This window comes from Scylla paramamosain, unplaced genomic scaffold, assembly GCF_035594125.1.
Source record: "Scylla paramamosain isolate STU-SP2022 unplaced genomic scaffold, ASM3559412v1 Contig20, whole genome shotgun sequence".
NCBI classification, from domain to species: domain Eukaryota; kingdom Metazoa; phylum Arthropoda; class Malacostraca; order Decapoda; family Portunidae; genus Scylla; species Scylla paramamosain.
The window spans coordinates 45,001-57,500 of NW_026973685.1; the positions used below are offsets into that span (position 1 = coordinate 45,001).

Genomic DNA, 12,500 nt, shown 5'->3' on the forward strand with positions numbered 1-12,500 from the left:
TGACGTTTCAGGATAAACTCCTTGACTCTCTCCTCCAAGGTTTTATACTTTTGCAATTAGTCTCACTCGCCGCGCTGGCCACGCCCTCGCCCCGGGAGGAGAAAGTAGATACACAGATTAGATAGACTGACAGATAGATAGATAGACTGATTGGTTCATTAATTGCTACATAGGTGGATAAATAGATACACACACACACACACACACACACACACACACACACACACACACACACACACACAGAGAGAGAGAGATGGAAAGAAAAATGAAAAGGCAGTTTTGAACGGAAAATCTGACATTAGAAGGAAAAAAAAAAGGTAAGGAAAGAGAGAAAGAAAGAAAGAAAAGAACAATAAAAATTGATTATTGAACGGAAAAAACCAACAGTAAAAATGTTAAACTAATATTTTTTCCATTCCTTTTCTTTTCTTTTGATATAATTTTTCTTGTGACAGAGTATAATATCAATTCTTCACAAAAGCAAGTATACAAAAGCAAATTTATATTTTTCCTGAGATTCATAATAGGTTTCTTGTAAGTTCTTCATTTTTCTTTTATTCTTTTTTATTTATTTACTTATTTTTCCTCATTAACTTCTTTACCTACATATTTATAATAGAGAATCATATATCCTGAATTATTGGTGTCTTTGTCATTACTGAAGAGGAAGGAATAATGACCCATCCATTTACAATATGCATCATTACTACACATTCTTCTAATTTATTGACTTATTCACTCACCTTTTTAAGCCTTTTTTAAATCACCTTTTTATAAACTCCATAATTATTGCTATTATTATTATTATTATTATTATTATTATTATTATTATTATTATTATTATTATTATTATTATCATCCATCATTACATTTAATCAATTCAATCACTATTTATTTGTTGATTTTTTATTTTTTATTTTTTATTTTTTTATTTTTTTTCAGGACCTCAAGCCCAACAACTTACTTGTAAACTCGGAAGGTGTCTTGAAAATAGGTGACTTTGGGTTGGTACGCTTCTTTGGCTCCCCTAACAGACAGTATTCCCATCCCAGATGGTACAGGTTAGTTTAATGAGACAAGTTAGAAAATATTTTATAATTCTTTTTTTTTTTTTACCAGAGAAAGTAAGTGAAAGGTATTTATTATTGCAGAATAGTTATCTTCTCATTTTTCACCTTCACACAGCCATTCTGACTCCTAAAGTTGCAGTTACACTCATACAGGTGTTCATTTTTCATTTCCAGATGTATTTCTTACAACTTTCCCCTTTGTTTTCACGGTGTGTGTGTGTGTGTGTGTGTGTGTGTGTGTGTGTGTGTGTGTGTGTGTGTGTGTGTGTGTGTGTGTGTGTGTGTGTGTGTGTGTGTGTGTGTGCTTCATCACTTAGTGTTCATTACATCTATCGAAACAGTTTCCTTGTTTTTGTTATTATTTTCTATTACCAAACATGTATTTCTTTTTTTTTTCTTTCTTCTTCTTCTTCTTCTTCTTCTTCTTCTTCTATATATATTCTTACTTCTTTTCCTCCTTACTCTTCACTAGGTGGCAATGACAAACACCCTACAAATGTTCACTCCTTTTTTTCTTTCTTTCTTTCTTTTGAGTTAAATGATAAAATAAAATGTTTGTAAGCATGTACATGTTGTTAAGGGAGGCTGTAATACTTTGCAGCGGTGCCTGAGAAGCGATGCCTTCACCCACGCAGTTTTCACCACGATGGAGGAGTGCCCACACTTCCAGGACCTTACTGTTAAGAGGTTCCTGAAGACCCTACTTGAGCACAACCGCCGAGACATTCTCTCCAAGCTGGAGAAGTTTGTGCGCCTGAGTGAGTCGCTTCAGTGTCTTGGCGAACATAACAACATGAGAACATGAGGGGAGCTGCAAGGAGCCATCAGGCCGGCACATGGCACTTCCCGAATTGAATGTGTCTACCTATTTCTACTTATCCCTATCCCTAGATTTGTGTATCTTCTTTTAAAATCTCCCTAGTGACTCAGCACTAACAACCTGATTACTGAGTCTGTTCTTTTCATCCACCACTCTTTGAGAATTAGTTCCTTGCACTCTGCTGCTTTGACTGGCCACTACTGCATGAGCCTGTCTTGACTCCCTGACATCTCAGTCACTTGATTCAAATGTCTGATTAATTAGTTATAATAAATCAATTGGAAGTTTGTTTGGATAAGAGACTGTGGGCCTGTGTAGCCATGGAAGATATTGACTATTGAAATCTTGAGAACACTGTGTTGAAATCTGTCACATTATTCACAGAGCCAGGGAGTGATGCTGCTAAGACCTTCACTGTCTATCCAGAGGGATCCGCAGGTGCTGGTGGTGGAATCTTGCTTGGACAGTGTGCCTGTAACACACAGGCACATTTCTCCAAAAGGTGACACATTATCTTTCAGAATGGCTTCACTCCTGCAAAACAACTGTGTACTTTTCTCTCACAAATCCACACACAGCAGGAACATTTTCCTAAGAGGATGCTGTTCTTATGTGTTGCAGTGCTGTGTCTCTCACTTTCAACAAGCTCTAGTGGAAGTTAAGGGGAGTTTCAATAGTGTTTTTATGATTTGAATGACTGAACATTGGTGACATTCCTCAGGTTGACGCTGTGCTGCCGGTACTGTCGCCTCAGCTTCTGCGTCAGATTCAGAACAGAGACTTCAGCAGAGAGAGTGAGTGGGAGAAACGCTACAACCGCTTTGCCCACTCGATGATGCTAGACCAGCATGTGGAGTACGGGAGCAAGAATGGGTTCTGCCGTGCCGTTTGTCCTGCCAGATTCCCGGAGGAGGTTGGTGATGCCTCCACTTGCATGTCTTTTCTGTATTTTGTATAGACCTGTTTGTATTTTACAGGATTAAGTCAAATTCTGTTTGGATGTATGTGACCAGCTGTGCTGTGTCTGACTGTCCTTTTCCACTAGGGACTGATGGGGCTAAGAGTGTGAATGATGTCTGTGTGTGTGAATGATGTGTGTGTGTGTGTGTGTGTGTGTGTGTGTGTGTGTGTGTGTGTGTGTGTGTGTGTGTGTGTGTGTGTGTGTGTGTGTGTGTGTGTGTGTGTGTGTGTGTGTGTGTGTGTGTGTGGGATTGCCAGCTTTTTTTTTTTTTTTTTTTTTTTTTTTTTTTTTTTTTAATGTATGAGTGACACTGGCCAAGGGCAACAAAAATCTTATAAAAAAATGCCCACTGAAATGGCAGTCCCATAAAAGGGTCAAAGCTGTGGTCAAAAATTGATGGATAAGTGTCTTGAAACCTCCCTCTTGAAGGAATTCAAGTCATAGGAAGGTGGAAATACAGAAGCAGGCAGGGAGTTCCAGAGTTTACCAGAGAAAGGGATGAATGATTGAGAATACTGGTTAACTCTTGCATTAGAGAGGTGGACAGAATAGGGGTGAGAGAAAAAAGAAAGTCTTGTGCAGCGAGGCCGTGGAAGGAGGGGAGGCATGCAGTTAGCAAGATCAGAAGAGCAGTTAGCATGAAAATAGCGGGAGAAGACAGCTAGATATGCAACATTGCGGCGGTGAGAGAGGGGCTGAAGACAGTCAGTTAGAGGAGAGGAGTTGATGAGACGAAAAGCTTTTGATTCCACCCTGTCTAGAAGAGCAGTATGAGTGGAACCCCCCAGACATGTGAAGCATACTCCATACATGGACGGATAAGGCCCTTGTACAGAGTTAGCAGCTGGGGGGTGAGAAAACTTTCGGAGACGTCTCAGAACACCTAACTTCATAGATGCTGTTTTAGCTAGAGATGAGATGTGAAGTTTCCAGTTCAGATTATAAGTAAAGGACAGACTGAGGATGTTCAGTGTAGAAGAGGGAGACAGTTGAGTGTCATTGAAGAAGAGGGGATAGTTGTCTGGAAGGTTGTGTCGAGTTAATAGATGGAGGAATTGAGTTTTTGAGGCATTGAACAATACCAAGTTTTCTCTGCCCCAATCAGAAATTTTAGAAAGATCAGAAGTCAGGTGTTCTGTGGCTTCCCTGCATGATATGTTTACCTCCTGAAGGGTTGCACGTCTATGAAAAGACGTGGAAAAGTGCAGGGTGGTATCATCAGCGTAGGAGTGGATAGGACAAGAAGTTTGGACCTAGTTGTGGTTTATAGGAGTGGAGTAATCTCATGGTATCCCATCTCTATATGTGTCCAGTTTGGCCTTAAAAATATGGACTGCTACAGCATTGACGTCTTGCTGAAATCATTACATTTGTTCACACTTCTGAGGAAAACTTTACTCCTTGATGTCTCTTCTACAGTTAACTTTCTTCAGCTTCTTACTGTGTCCCCATGTACTCTGTATATCTAAAGTTATTAAACATTCTTTTTCCACATTTTCCATACCATTTATCATTCTATACATGTTTATTAAATTCTCTCTCTCTCTCTCTCTCTCTCTCTCTCTCTCTCTCTCTCTCTCTCTCTCTCTCTCTCTCTCTCTCTCTCTCTCTCTCTCTCTCTCTCTCTCTCTCTCTCTCTCTCTCTCTCTCTCTCTCTCTCTCTCTCTCTCTCTCTCTCTCTCTCTCTCTCTCTCTCTCTCTCTCTCTCTCTCTCTCTCTCTCTCTCTCTCTCTCTCTCTCTCTCTCTCTCTCTCTCTCTCTCTCTCTGTGCTTCTGTTTTTCCACCTTCCTATGACTTGAATTCTTTGAAAGGTGAGGTTTCAAGACACTTATCCTCCAATTTTTGACTCTTCCCTTTTGCAGAGATCTCCATTCTTGGAGACTTCAATGTTCACCACCAGCTTTGGCTTTCCTCTCCCTTCACTGACCATCCTGGTGAACTAGCCTTCAACTTTGCTATCCTCCATGACCTAGAGCAATTGGTGCAACACCCTACTCGTATTCCTGACCGTCTTGGAGATACGCCCAACATTCTTGACCTTTTCCTGACCTCTAATCCTTCTGCTTATGCTGTCACCCTTTCTTCTCTGTTGGGCTCCTCAGACCACAATCTCATATCTTTATCTTGTCATATCGCTCCAATCCCTCCTCAGGATCCCCCTAAATGAAGGTGCCTCTGGTGCTTTGCCTCTGCAAGGTGGGGGGGACCTGAGGAGGTATTTTGCTGATTTTCCTTGGAATGACCACTGCTTCTGTGTCAGAGACCCGTCTTTGTGTGCTGAGCGCATAACAGAGGTGATAGTGTCTGGCATGGAGGCGTACATTCCTCACTCTTTTTCTCGTCCTAAACCTTCTAAACCTTGGTTTAACACAGCTTGTTCTTATGCTATACATGATAGAGAGGTGGCCCACAAAAGGTACTTAAGCCTTCCATCACCAGAATCTCATGCACTTTATATTTCTGCCCAGAACCATGCCAAGTCTGTTCTCCAACTAGCCAAAAACTCCTTCATTAACAGAAAATGTCAAAACCTTTCAAGATCTAACTCCCCTCATGACTTCTGGCATCTAGCCAAAAATATCTCCAATAACTTTGCTTCTTCTTCTTTCCCTCCTCTATTTCAACCAGATGGCACCACTGCTATCACATCTATCTCTAAAGCTGAACTCTTCACTAAAACCTTTGCTAAAAACTCTACCTTGGATGATTCAGGGTTTGTTTCTCCCTCTCCTCCACCCTCTGACTACTTCATGCTACCTATTAAAATTCTTCACAGTGATGTTTTCCATGCCTTCTCTGGCCTAACCCTTGGAAGGCTTATGGACCTGATGGGGTCCCTCCTATTGTTCTCCAAAACTGTGCCTCCATGCTTGCACCTTACCTAGTCAAACTCTTTCAGCTCTGTCTGTCAACATCTACCTTTCCTTCTTGTTGGAAGTTTGCCTACATTCAGCCTGTTCCTAAAAAGGATGACCGTTCTAATCCCTCAAACTACCGTCCTATTGCTTTAATTTCCTGCCTATCTAAAGTTTTTGAATCTATCCTCAACAGGGAGATTCTTAAACATCTATCACTTCACAACCTTCTATCTGATCGCCAGTATGGGTTCCGTCAAGGCCGCTCTACTGGTGATCTGGCTTTCCTTACTGAGTCTTGGTCATCCTCTTTTAGAGATTTTGGTGAAACTTTTGCTGTTGCCTTGGACATATCAAAAGCTTTTGATAGAGTCTGGCACAAAGCTTTCATTTCCAAACTATCCTCCTACGGTTTCTATCCTTCTCTCTGTAACTTCATCTCAAGTTTCCTTTCTGACCGTTCTATTGCTGCTGTGGTAGACAGTCACTGTTCTTCTCCTAAATCTATTAACAGTGGTGTTCCTCAGCGTTCTGTCACCCACTCTCTTCTTATTATTCATTAATGATCTTCTAAACCAAACTTCTTGTCTTATCCACTCCTACGCTGATGATACCACCCTGCACTTTTCCACATCTTTTCATAGACGTGCAACCCTTCAGGAGGTAAACATATCACGCAGGGAAGCCACAGAGCGACTGACTTCTGATCTTTCCAAAATTTCTGATTGGGGCAGAGCAAACTTGGTATTGTTCAATGCCTCAAAAACTCAATTCCTCCATCTATCAACTCGACACAACCTTCCAGACAACTATCCCCTCTTCTTCAATGACACTCAACTGTCCCCTCTTCTACACTGAACATCCTTGGTCTGTCCTTTACTTATAATCTGAACTGGAAACTTCACATCTCATCTCTAGCTAAAACAGCTTCTATGAAGTTAGGTGGTCTGAGACGTCTCCGCCAGTTTTTCTCACCCCCCAGCTGCTAACTCTGTACAAGGGCCTTATCCGTCCATGTATGGAGTATGCTTCACATGTCTGTGGGGGTTCCACTCATACTGCTTTTCTAGACAGGGTGGAATCAAAAGCTTTTCGTCTCATCAACTCCTCTCCTCTAACTGACTGTCTTCAGCCTCTCTCTCACTGCCGTAATGTTGCATATCTAGCTGTCTTTTACTGCTATTTTCATGCTAACTGCTCTTCTGATCTTTCTAACTGCATGCCTCCCCTCCTTCCGCGGCCTCACTGCACAAGACTTTCTTCTTTCTCTCACCCCTATTCTGTCCACCTCTCTAACGCAAGAGTTAACCAGTATTCTCAATCATTCATCCCTTTCTCTGGTAAACTCTGGAACTCCCTTCCTGCTTCTGTATTTCCACCTTCCTATGACTTGAATTCCTTCAAGAGGGAGGTTTCAAGACACTTATCCATCAATTTTTGACCACTGCTTTGACCCTTTTAAGGGACTGGCATTTCAGTGGGCATTTTTTTTTTATTAGATTTTTGTTGCCCTTGGCCAGTATCCTTCCTACATAAAAAAAAAAAAAAAAAAAAATCAATGTGATTTTCAGACACACTTCAGTCACAAGATGAATGCAGTCAGCTACAGCATGACATAGACAAGCTATAGACAGTTGAGAGAGGAAGAAGTCAGTGGCACCCTCACCTCAGACAAGACAAAGCTAACAATTGATAATGAAAGGTGACATTATTCTCTTTAAAGGACTCTATTATTATTGTACCCATGAAAGCTGTTCTATTTTTTATTTATTTCTCTGTATTATAAGTATTTTGTATGTAAACTCCGATCACAATCTCATATCTTTATCTTGTCCTATCACTCCAATCCCTCCTCAGGATCCCCCTAAGTGAAGGTGCCTCTGGCGTTTTGCCTCTGCTAGTTGGGGGGACCTGAGGAGGTATTTTGCTGATTTTCCTTGGAATGACCACTGCTTCCGTGTCAGAGAGCCGTCTTTGTGTGCTGAGCGCATAACAGAGGTGATAGTGTCTGGCATGGAGGCGTACATTCCTCACTCTTTTTCTTGCCCTAAACCTTCTAAACCTTGGTTTAACACAGCTTGTTCTCGTGCTATACATGATAGAGAGGTTGCCCACAAAAGGTACTTAAGCCTTCCATCACCAGAATCTCATGCACTTTATATTTCTGGCTGGAACCATGCCAAGTCTGTTCTCCAACTAGCCAAAAACTCCTTCATTAACACAAAATGTCAAAACCTTTCAAGATCTAACTCCCCTCGTGATTTCTGGCATCTAACCAAAAATATCTCCAATAACTTTGCTTCTTCTTCTTTCCCTCCTCTATTTCAACCAGATGGCACCACTGCTATCACATCTATTTCTAAAGCTGAACTCTTTGCTCAAACCTTTGCTAAAAACTCTACCTTGGAGGATTCTGGGCTTGTTCCTCCCTCTCCTCCACCCTCTGACTACTTCATGCCACCTATTAGAATTCTTTGCAATGATGTTTTCCATGCCCTCGCTGGCCTAAACCCTCGGAAGGCTTATGGACCTGATGGGGTCCCTCCTATTGTTCTCCGAAACTGTGCCTCCGTGCTTGCACCTTGCCTAGTCAAACTCTTTCAGCTGTGTCTGTCAACATCTACCTTTCCTTCTTGCTGGAAGTTTGCCTACATTCAACCTGTTCCTAAAAAGGGTGACCGTTCTAATCCCTCAAACTACCGTCCTATTGCTTTAATTTCCTGCCTATCTAAAGTTTTTGAATCTATCCTCAACAGGGAGATTCTTAAACATCTATCACTTCACAACCTTCTATCTGATTGCCAGTATGGGTTCCGTCAAGGCCGCTCTACTGGTGATCTTCTGGCTTTCCTTACTGAGTCTTGGTCATCCTCTTTTAGAGATTTTGGTGAAACTTTTGTTGTTGCCTTGGACATATCAAAAGCTTTTGATAGAGTCTGGCACAAAGCTTTGATCTCCAAACTACCCTCCTACGGTTTCTATCCTTCTCTCTGTAACTTCATCTCAAGTTTCCTTTCTGACCGTTCTATTGCTGCTGTGGTAGACAGTCACTGTTCTTCTCCTAAATCTATTAACAGTGGTGTTCCTCAGCGTTCTGTCACCCACTCTCTTCTTATTATTCATTAATGATCTTCTAAACCAAACTTCTTGTCTTATCCACTCCTACGCTGATGATACCACCCTGCACTTTTCCACGTCTTTTCATAGACGTGCAATCCTTCAGGAGGTAAACATATCACGCAGGGAAGCCACAGAACGCCTGACTTCTGATCTTTCCAAAATTTCTGATTGGGGCAGAGCAAACTTGGTATTGTTCAATGCCTCAAAAACTCAATTCCTCCATCTATCAACTCGACACAACCTTCCAGACAACTATCCCCTCTTCTTCAATGACACTCAACTGTCCCCTCTTCTACACTGAACATCCTTGGTCTGTCCTTTACTTATAATCTGAACTGGAAACTTCACATCTCATCTCTAGCTAAAACAGCTTCTATGAAGTTAGGTGGTCTGAGACGTCTCCGCCAGTTTTTCTCACCCCCCCAGCTGCTAACTCTGTACAAGGGCCTTATCCGTCCATGTATGGAGTATGCTTCACATGTCTGGGGGGGTTCCACTCATACTGCTCTTCTAGACAGGGTGGAATCAAAAGCTTTTCGTCTCATCAACTCCTCTCCTCTAACTGACTGTCTTCAGCCTCTCTCTCACTGCCGCAATGTTGCATATCTAGCTGTCTTCTACTTTTTCTTCTTTTATTAATCCCCCTCCTCCTCCTCCTAATAACCCATACCACACACAATAACCGAGCCTTTTACTTTCAGACCAGCAGCAGCAGCAGCACACACAAGAGGTGTTTTCTGTATGATGATAATCATCTCTGAAAGGATGTTATAAGCAGGGCAACGTAATGAAACTCAGTGAATGGACGTGTGTGCGTGGCTGCAATCACTATGAAATTAAGTTGAAAATAAGAAATATATTACTTTACAGAAAGGAATGCTTAGAGTGAATGAAATTACTGTAATGAATGAATGGAAATAAAGTTGTGAGTCATTAAATGATTAGGAAAAGAAGCTGTGAATAGGTGCATTATTGTTATTACTGAAAGGAAGAATATTTGTAGGATATGTCATGTATATTATCAAAGTGTTTTCATTCTTACTTTCTTCTTTCTCTTTCATCTTTTCTTAGTATATTTAAGTGAATTTCTCTCTCTCTCTCTCTCTCTCTCTCTCTCTCTCTCTCTCTCTCTCTCTCTCTCTCTCTCTCTCTCTCTCTCTCTCCAGCCATCTCTTCTCTCTCCTTCCATCTTTTTCTTAGTATATTTAAGTGAATTTCTCAGATCTCTCTCTCTCTCTCTCTCTCTCTCTCTCTCTCTCTCTCTCTCTCTCTCTCTCTCTCTCTCTCTCTCTCTCTCTCTCTCTCTCTCTCTCTCTCTCTCCTCTCTCTCTCTCTCTCTTTCTTTCTTTCTTTTTCTTTCTTTCTTTCTTTTTCTCTCTCTCTCTCTCTCTCTCTCTCTCTTTCTTTTTCCTCTCTCCTCTCTCTCTCCTCTCTCTCTCTCTCTCTCTCTCTCTCTCTCTCTCACTCTCTCTCTCTCTCTCTCTCTCTCTCTCTCTCTCTCTCTCCTCCAGTGGTCAGTGAGGAGGTAGTAGCAAGTAGTGTTCAAGTAGCCTTAGTAATAGAATAGTTTGGCTTGCATGGCAGTGGTTAAAACATTGTTGGGGTGAGACCACTTGCTTCATATGAGCCAAATGGGGTGACTCCTCCCCTCCCCACCCCTCCCTGTCAATCTGTGGGTGAGTGTTGCCCATGCACCTTTAAGGAGATCAAATTTGAGAGGTACATTTTGCTTATTCCTTCTGATTATGCAGGATTCAACCATTAATTTCATCTCTATAAAACTCTATGGGTTTCACTTGCCATAGACTTGTGGGATGAAACAAGGGAGATAATTTTGCAGTCTACTCTTTTTTTCATCTGTGTTACAGTCTATGGGTTTCACCTGCCCAGGTGGTGGTGGGGTGGGGTGGGGTGGGGGAGTTCTAATGCTCTGAGTGGCGCCCTGCTGTAGGTTGTCAAAAGAAAAATTTATGTTATTATTATTATTTTTTATTGATTTTGTTATTGTTCTCAAGTTCTCAGTATTATTAAAACCAGCACTAACATCTTATTTTACAGATCAATCAATCAATACTATTTCCAATAAATATTTACTAAATGTTATTATTGTTTTATTAACACTCAAACTACATTAATGATGAGATGAGTAGAGAGATTTTGTTTTGGGGTGAGGGAAAAATTGTGCTTTTGTGATTTAGAAGGAAGCATAAATTGTGTGTTTTGTTGAGTTAAAGGGTAATTTTAGTAACTTGAGAAGACAAAGGAAGAAATTGTGTTTGTGATTTGTAATAAACACAGGATGAGGCAGAAATGTGTGTGTGTGTGTGTGTGTGTGTGTGTGTGTGTGTAAAATTACATTTAAATGACATAACAGTAATGAAACCCAACTCATTGAATAGAATACCATAAGCCATTATTAATTGCAATCAATTTTCTTACTAAATTTACAAGTAGATAATTAAAGTTTAAAACACAAGTAAATTAACTTAACCCATCTATTAATAACACCATTAGACTACTAAAAGCAGTGGCATATTAAAAATCACACACACATGCACAAATTTGTAATACTACCCATTATTACCATTACACCAATGCATTTCTCTCTCTCTCTCTCTCTCTCTCTCTCTCTAATAATATTGGCAGAGAGAGAAAGGAGTTTATTTATTAGTTAATTATTATTATTATTATTGTTATCACCGTTAGATTAAAAGCAGTGGCACATTAAAAATCACCGGTATTAATTACAGTACAATTTTTCTTTATTACATCATTACAATATAAATGTGATGATTCTGGTAAAGTAAGTGAGGAGAGAAGAAATTCAAGGAAAACTGGAGCTCTTCATTGCACTCCTTACTAAGTGACCTTCCTCTCTGACTCTCTGTCACTAAGTCATAGACATCTTAAGGAGAAAAGTGACCTCTCTCAACATCTGGCCTCACCTGAAATAAGAGGTTAGTTTTTTAATCACCAGTACTACTACTACTACTACTATTACTGCCCTTAAATTACCCCATAATAAACACAAGAACAGAGGAGGAGGAAGAAAGGGAAGCCACTGTTATTTATATATTAATTCACACCACAAAAAAAAATTGGGATAAAAACACATTAATTTTAGATAAAACAAGATAAAATATGAATACAATATAAAGGAAAGATAGAAAACCCATATTAATTAGGTCAGAGATATAAGGATCAAATCATTCCCACAGTATATAAAAAAAAATTATTCACTTAAGCAAATCAGATTAGTACAGTAATTCTACCCAGGGATTAAATACACCCAAAAGTAGATAGATAACTTAGCATACACCCCAGTTAATTATACTCACAGGATTACAGATTCAGTAGAAAAAAAATGTATAGTTAGTTAACGATTATGACACACCCAGACTGATCCAGTTCACAGTAATGCAATTATTCATCCCAAAACTTTACAATCTGAGAAAACCATCAATGCTTTCGGAAAGTACACGTATTTTAGAAATATTAAACAACATAATACGAGCATCATTTATTATCTATTTGTTATTTTCAAGAAGTATTTGTGGGATTTTCTTGGCCGTGTTTCAATGGGTTTGTGGTTTTGTGGTTTTAGTGATGTTTTTGGATGTAAATGAGAGAAAATGTGGGAAAAAAGTATGGAGATGTCATGTCACAATATACT

General features: G+C 40.1%; 1 protein-coding gene and 1 long non-coding RNA gene across 8 annotated transcripts in view; one reads left to right on the forward strand and one right to left on the reverse strand.

The window, feature by feature from the left end:
* The window catches only part of LOC135097462 (uncharacterized), a 33,108-nt gene extending 23,122 nt beyond the window's left edge, over positions 1-9,986 (forward strand). For 4 of the 6 annotated variants that reach the window (XM_063999382.1, XM_063999380.1, XM_063999381.1 and 1 more), the window contains 5 exons: positions 1,672-1,828; positions 2,275-2,392; positions 2,612-2,803; positions 7,279-7,409; positions 9,529-9,986. In XM_063999382.1, coding sequence (XP_063855452.1) covers positions 1,672-1,828; positions 2,275-2,392; positions 2,612-2,726 — 390 coding nt within the window. In that variant the 3' untranslated portion in view covers positions 2,727-2,803; positions 7,279-7,409; positions 9,529-9,986. Of the gene's footprint in view, positions 1-1,671; positions 1,829-2,274; positions 2,393-2,611; positions 2,804-7,278; positions 7,410-9,528 lie in introns of those variants that run through there. The other 2 variants (XM_063999384.1, XM_063999385.1) reach the window with 2 other exon arrangements.
* An 808-nt stretch (positions 9,987-10,794) lies between these two features.
* Positions 10,795-12,500, reverse strand: part of LOC135097437 (uncharacterized) — a 12,810-nt gene continuing 11,104 nt past the window's right edge. Inside the window, exons 4-5 of one of the 2 annotated variants that reach the window (XR_010265701.1) lie at positions 11,551-11,772; positions 10,795-11,397 (exon numbers count right to left, since the gene is read on the reverse strand). This is a non-coding gene — a long non-coding RNA (uncharacterized LOC135097437). The other variant, XR_010265700.1, reaches the window with a different exon arrangement.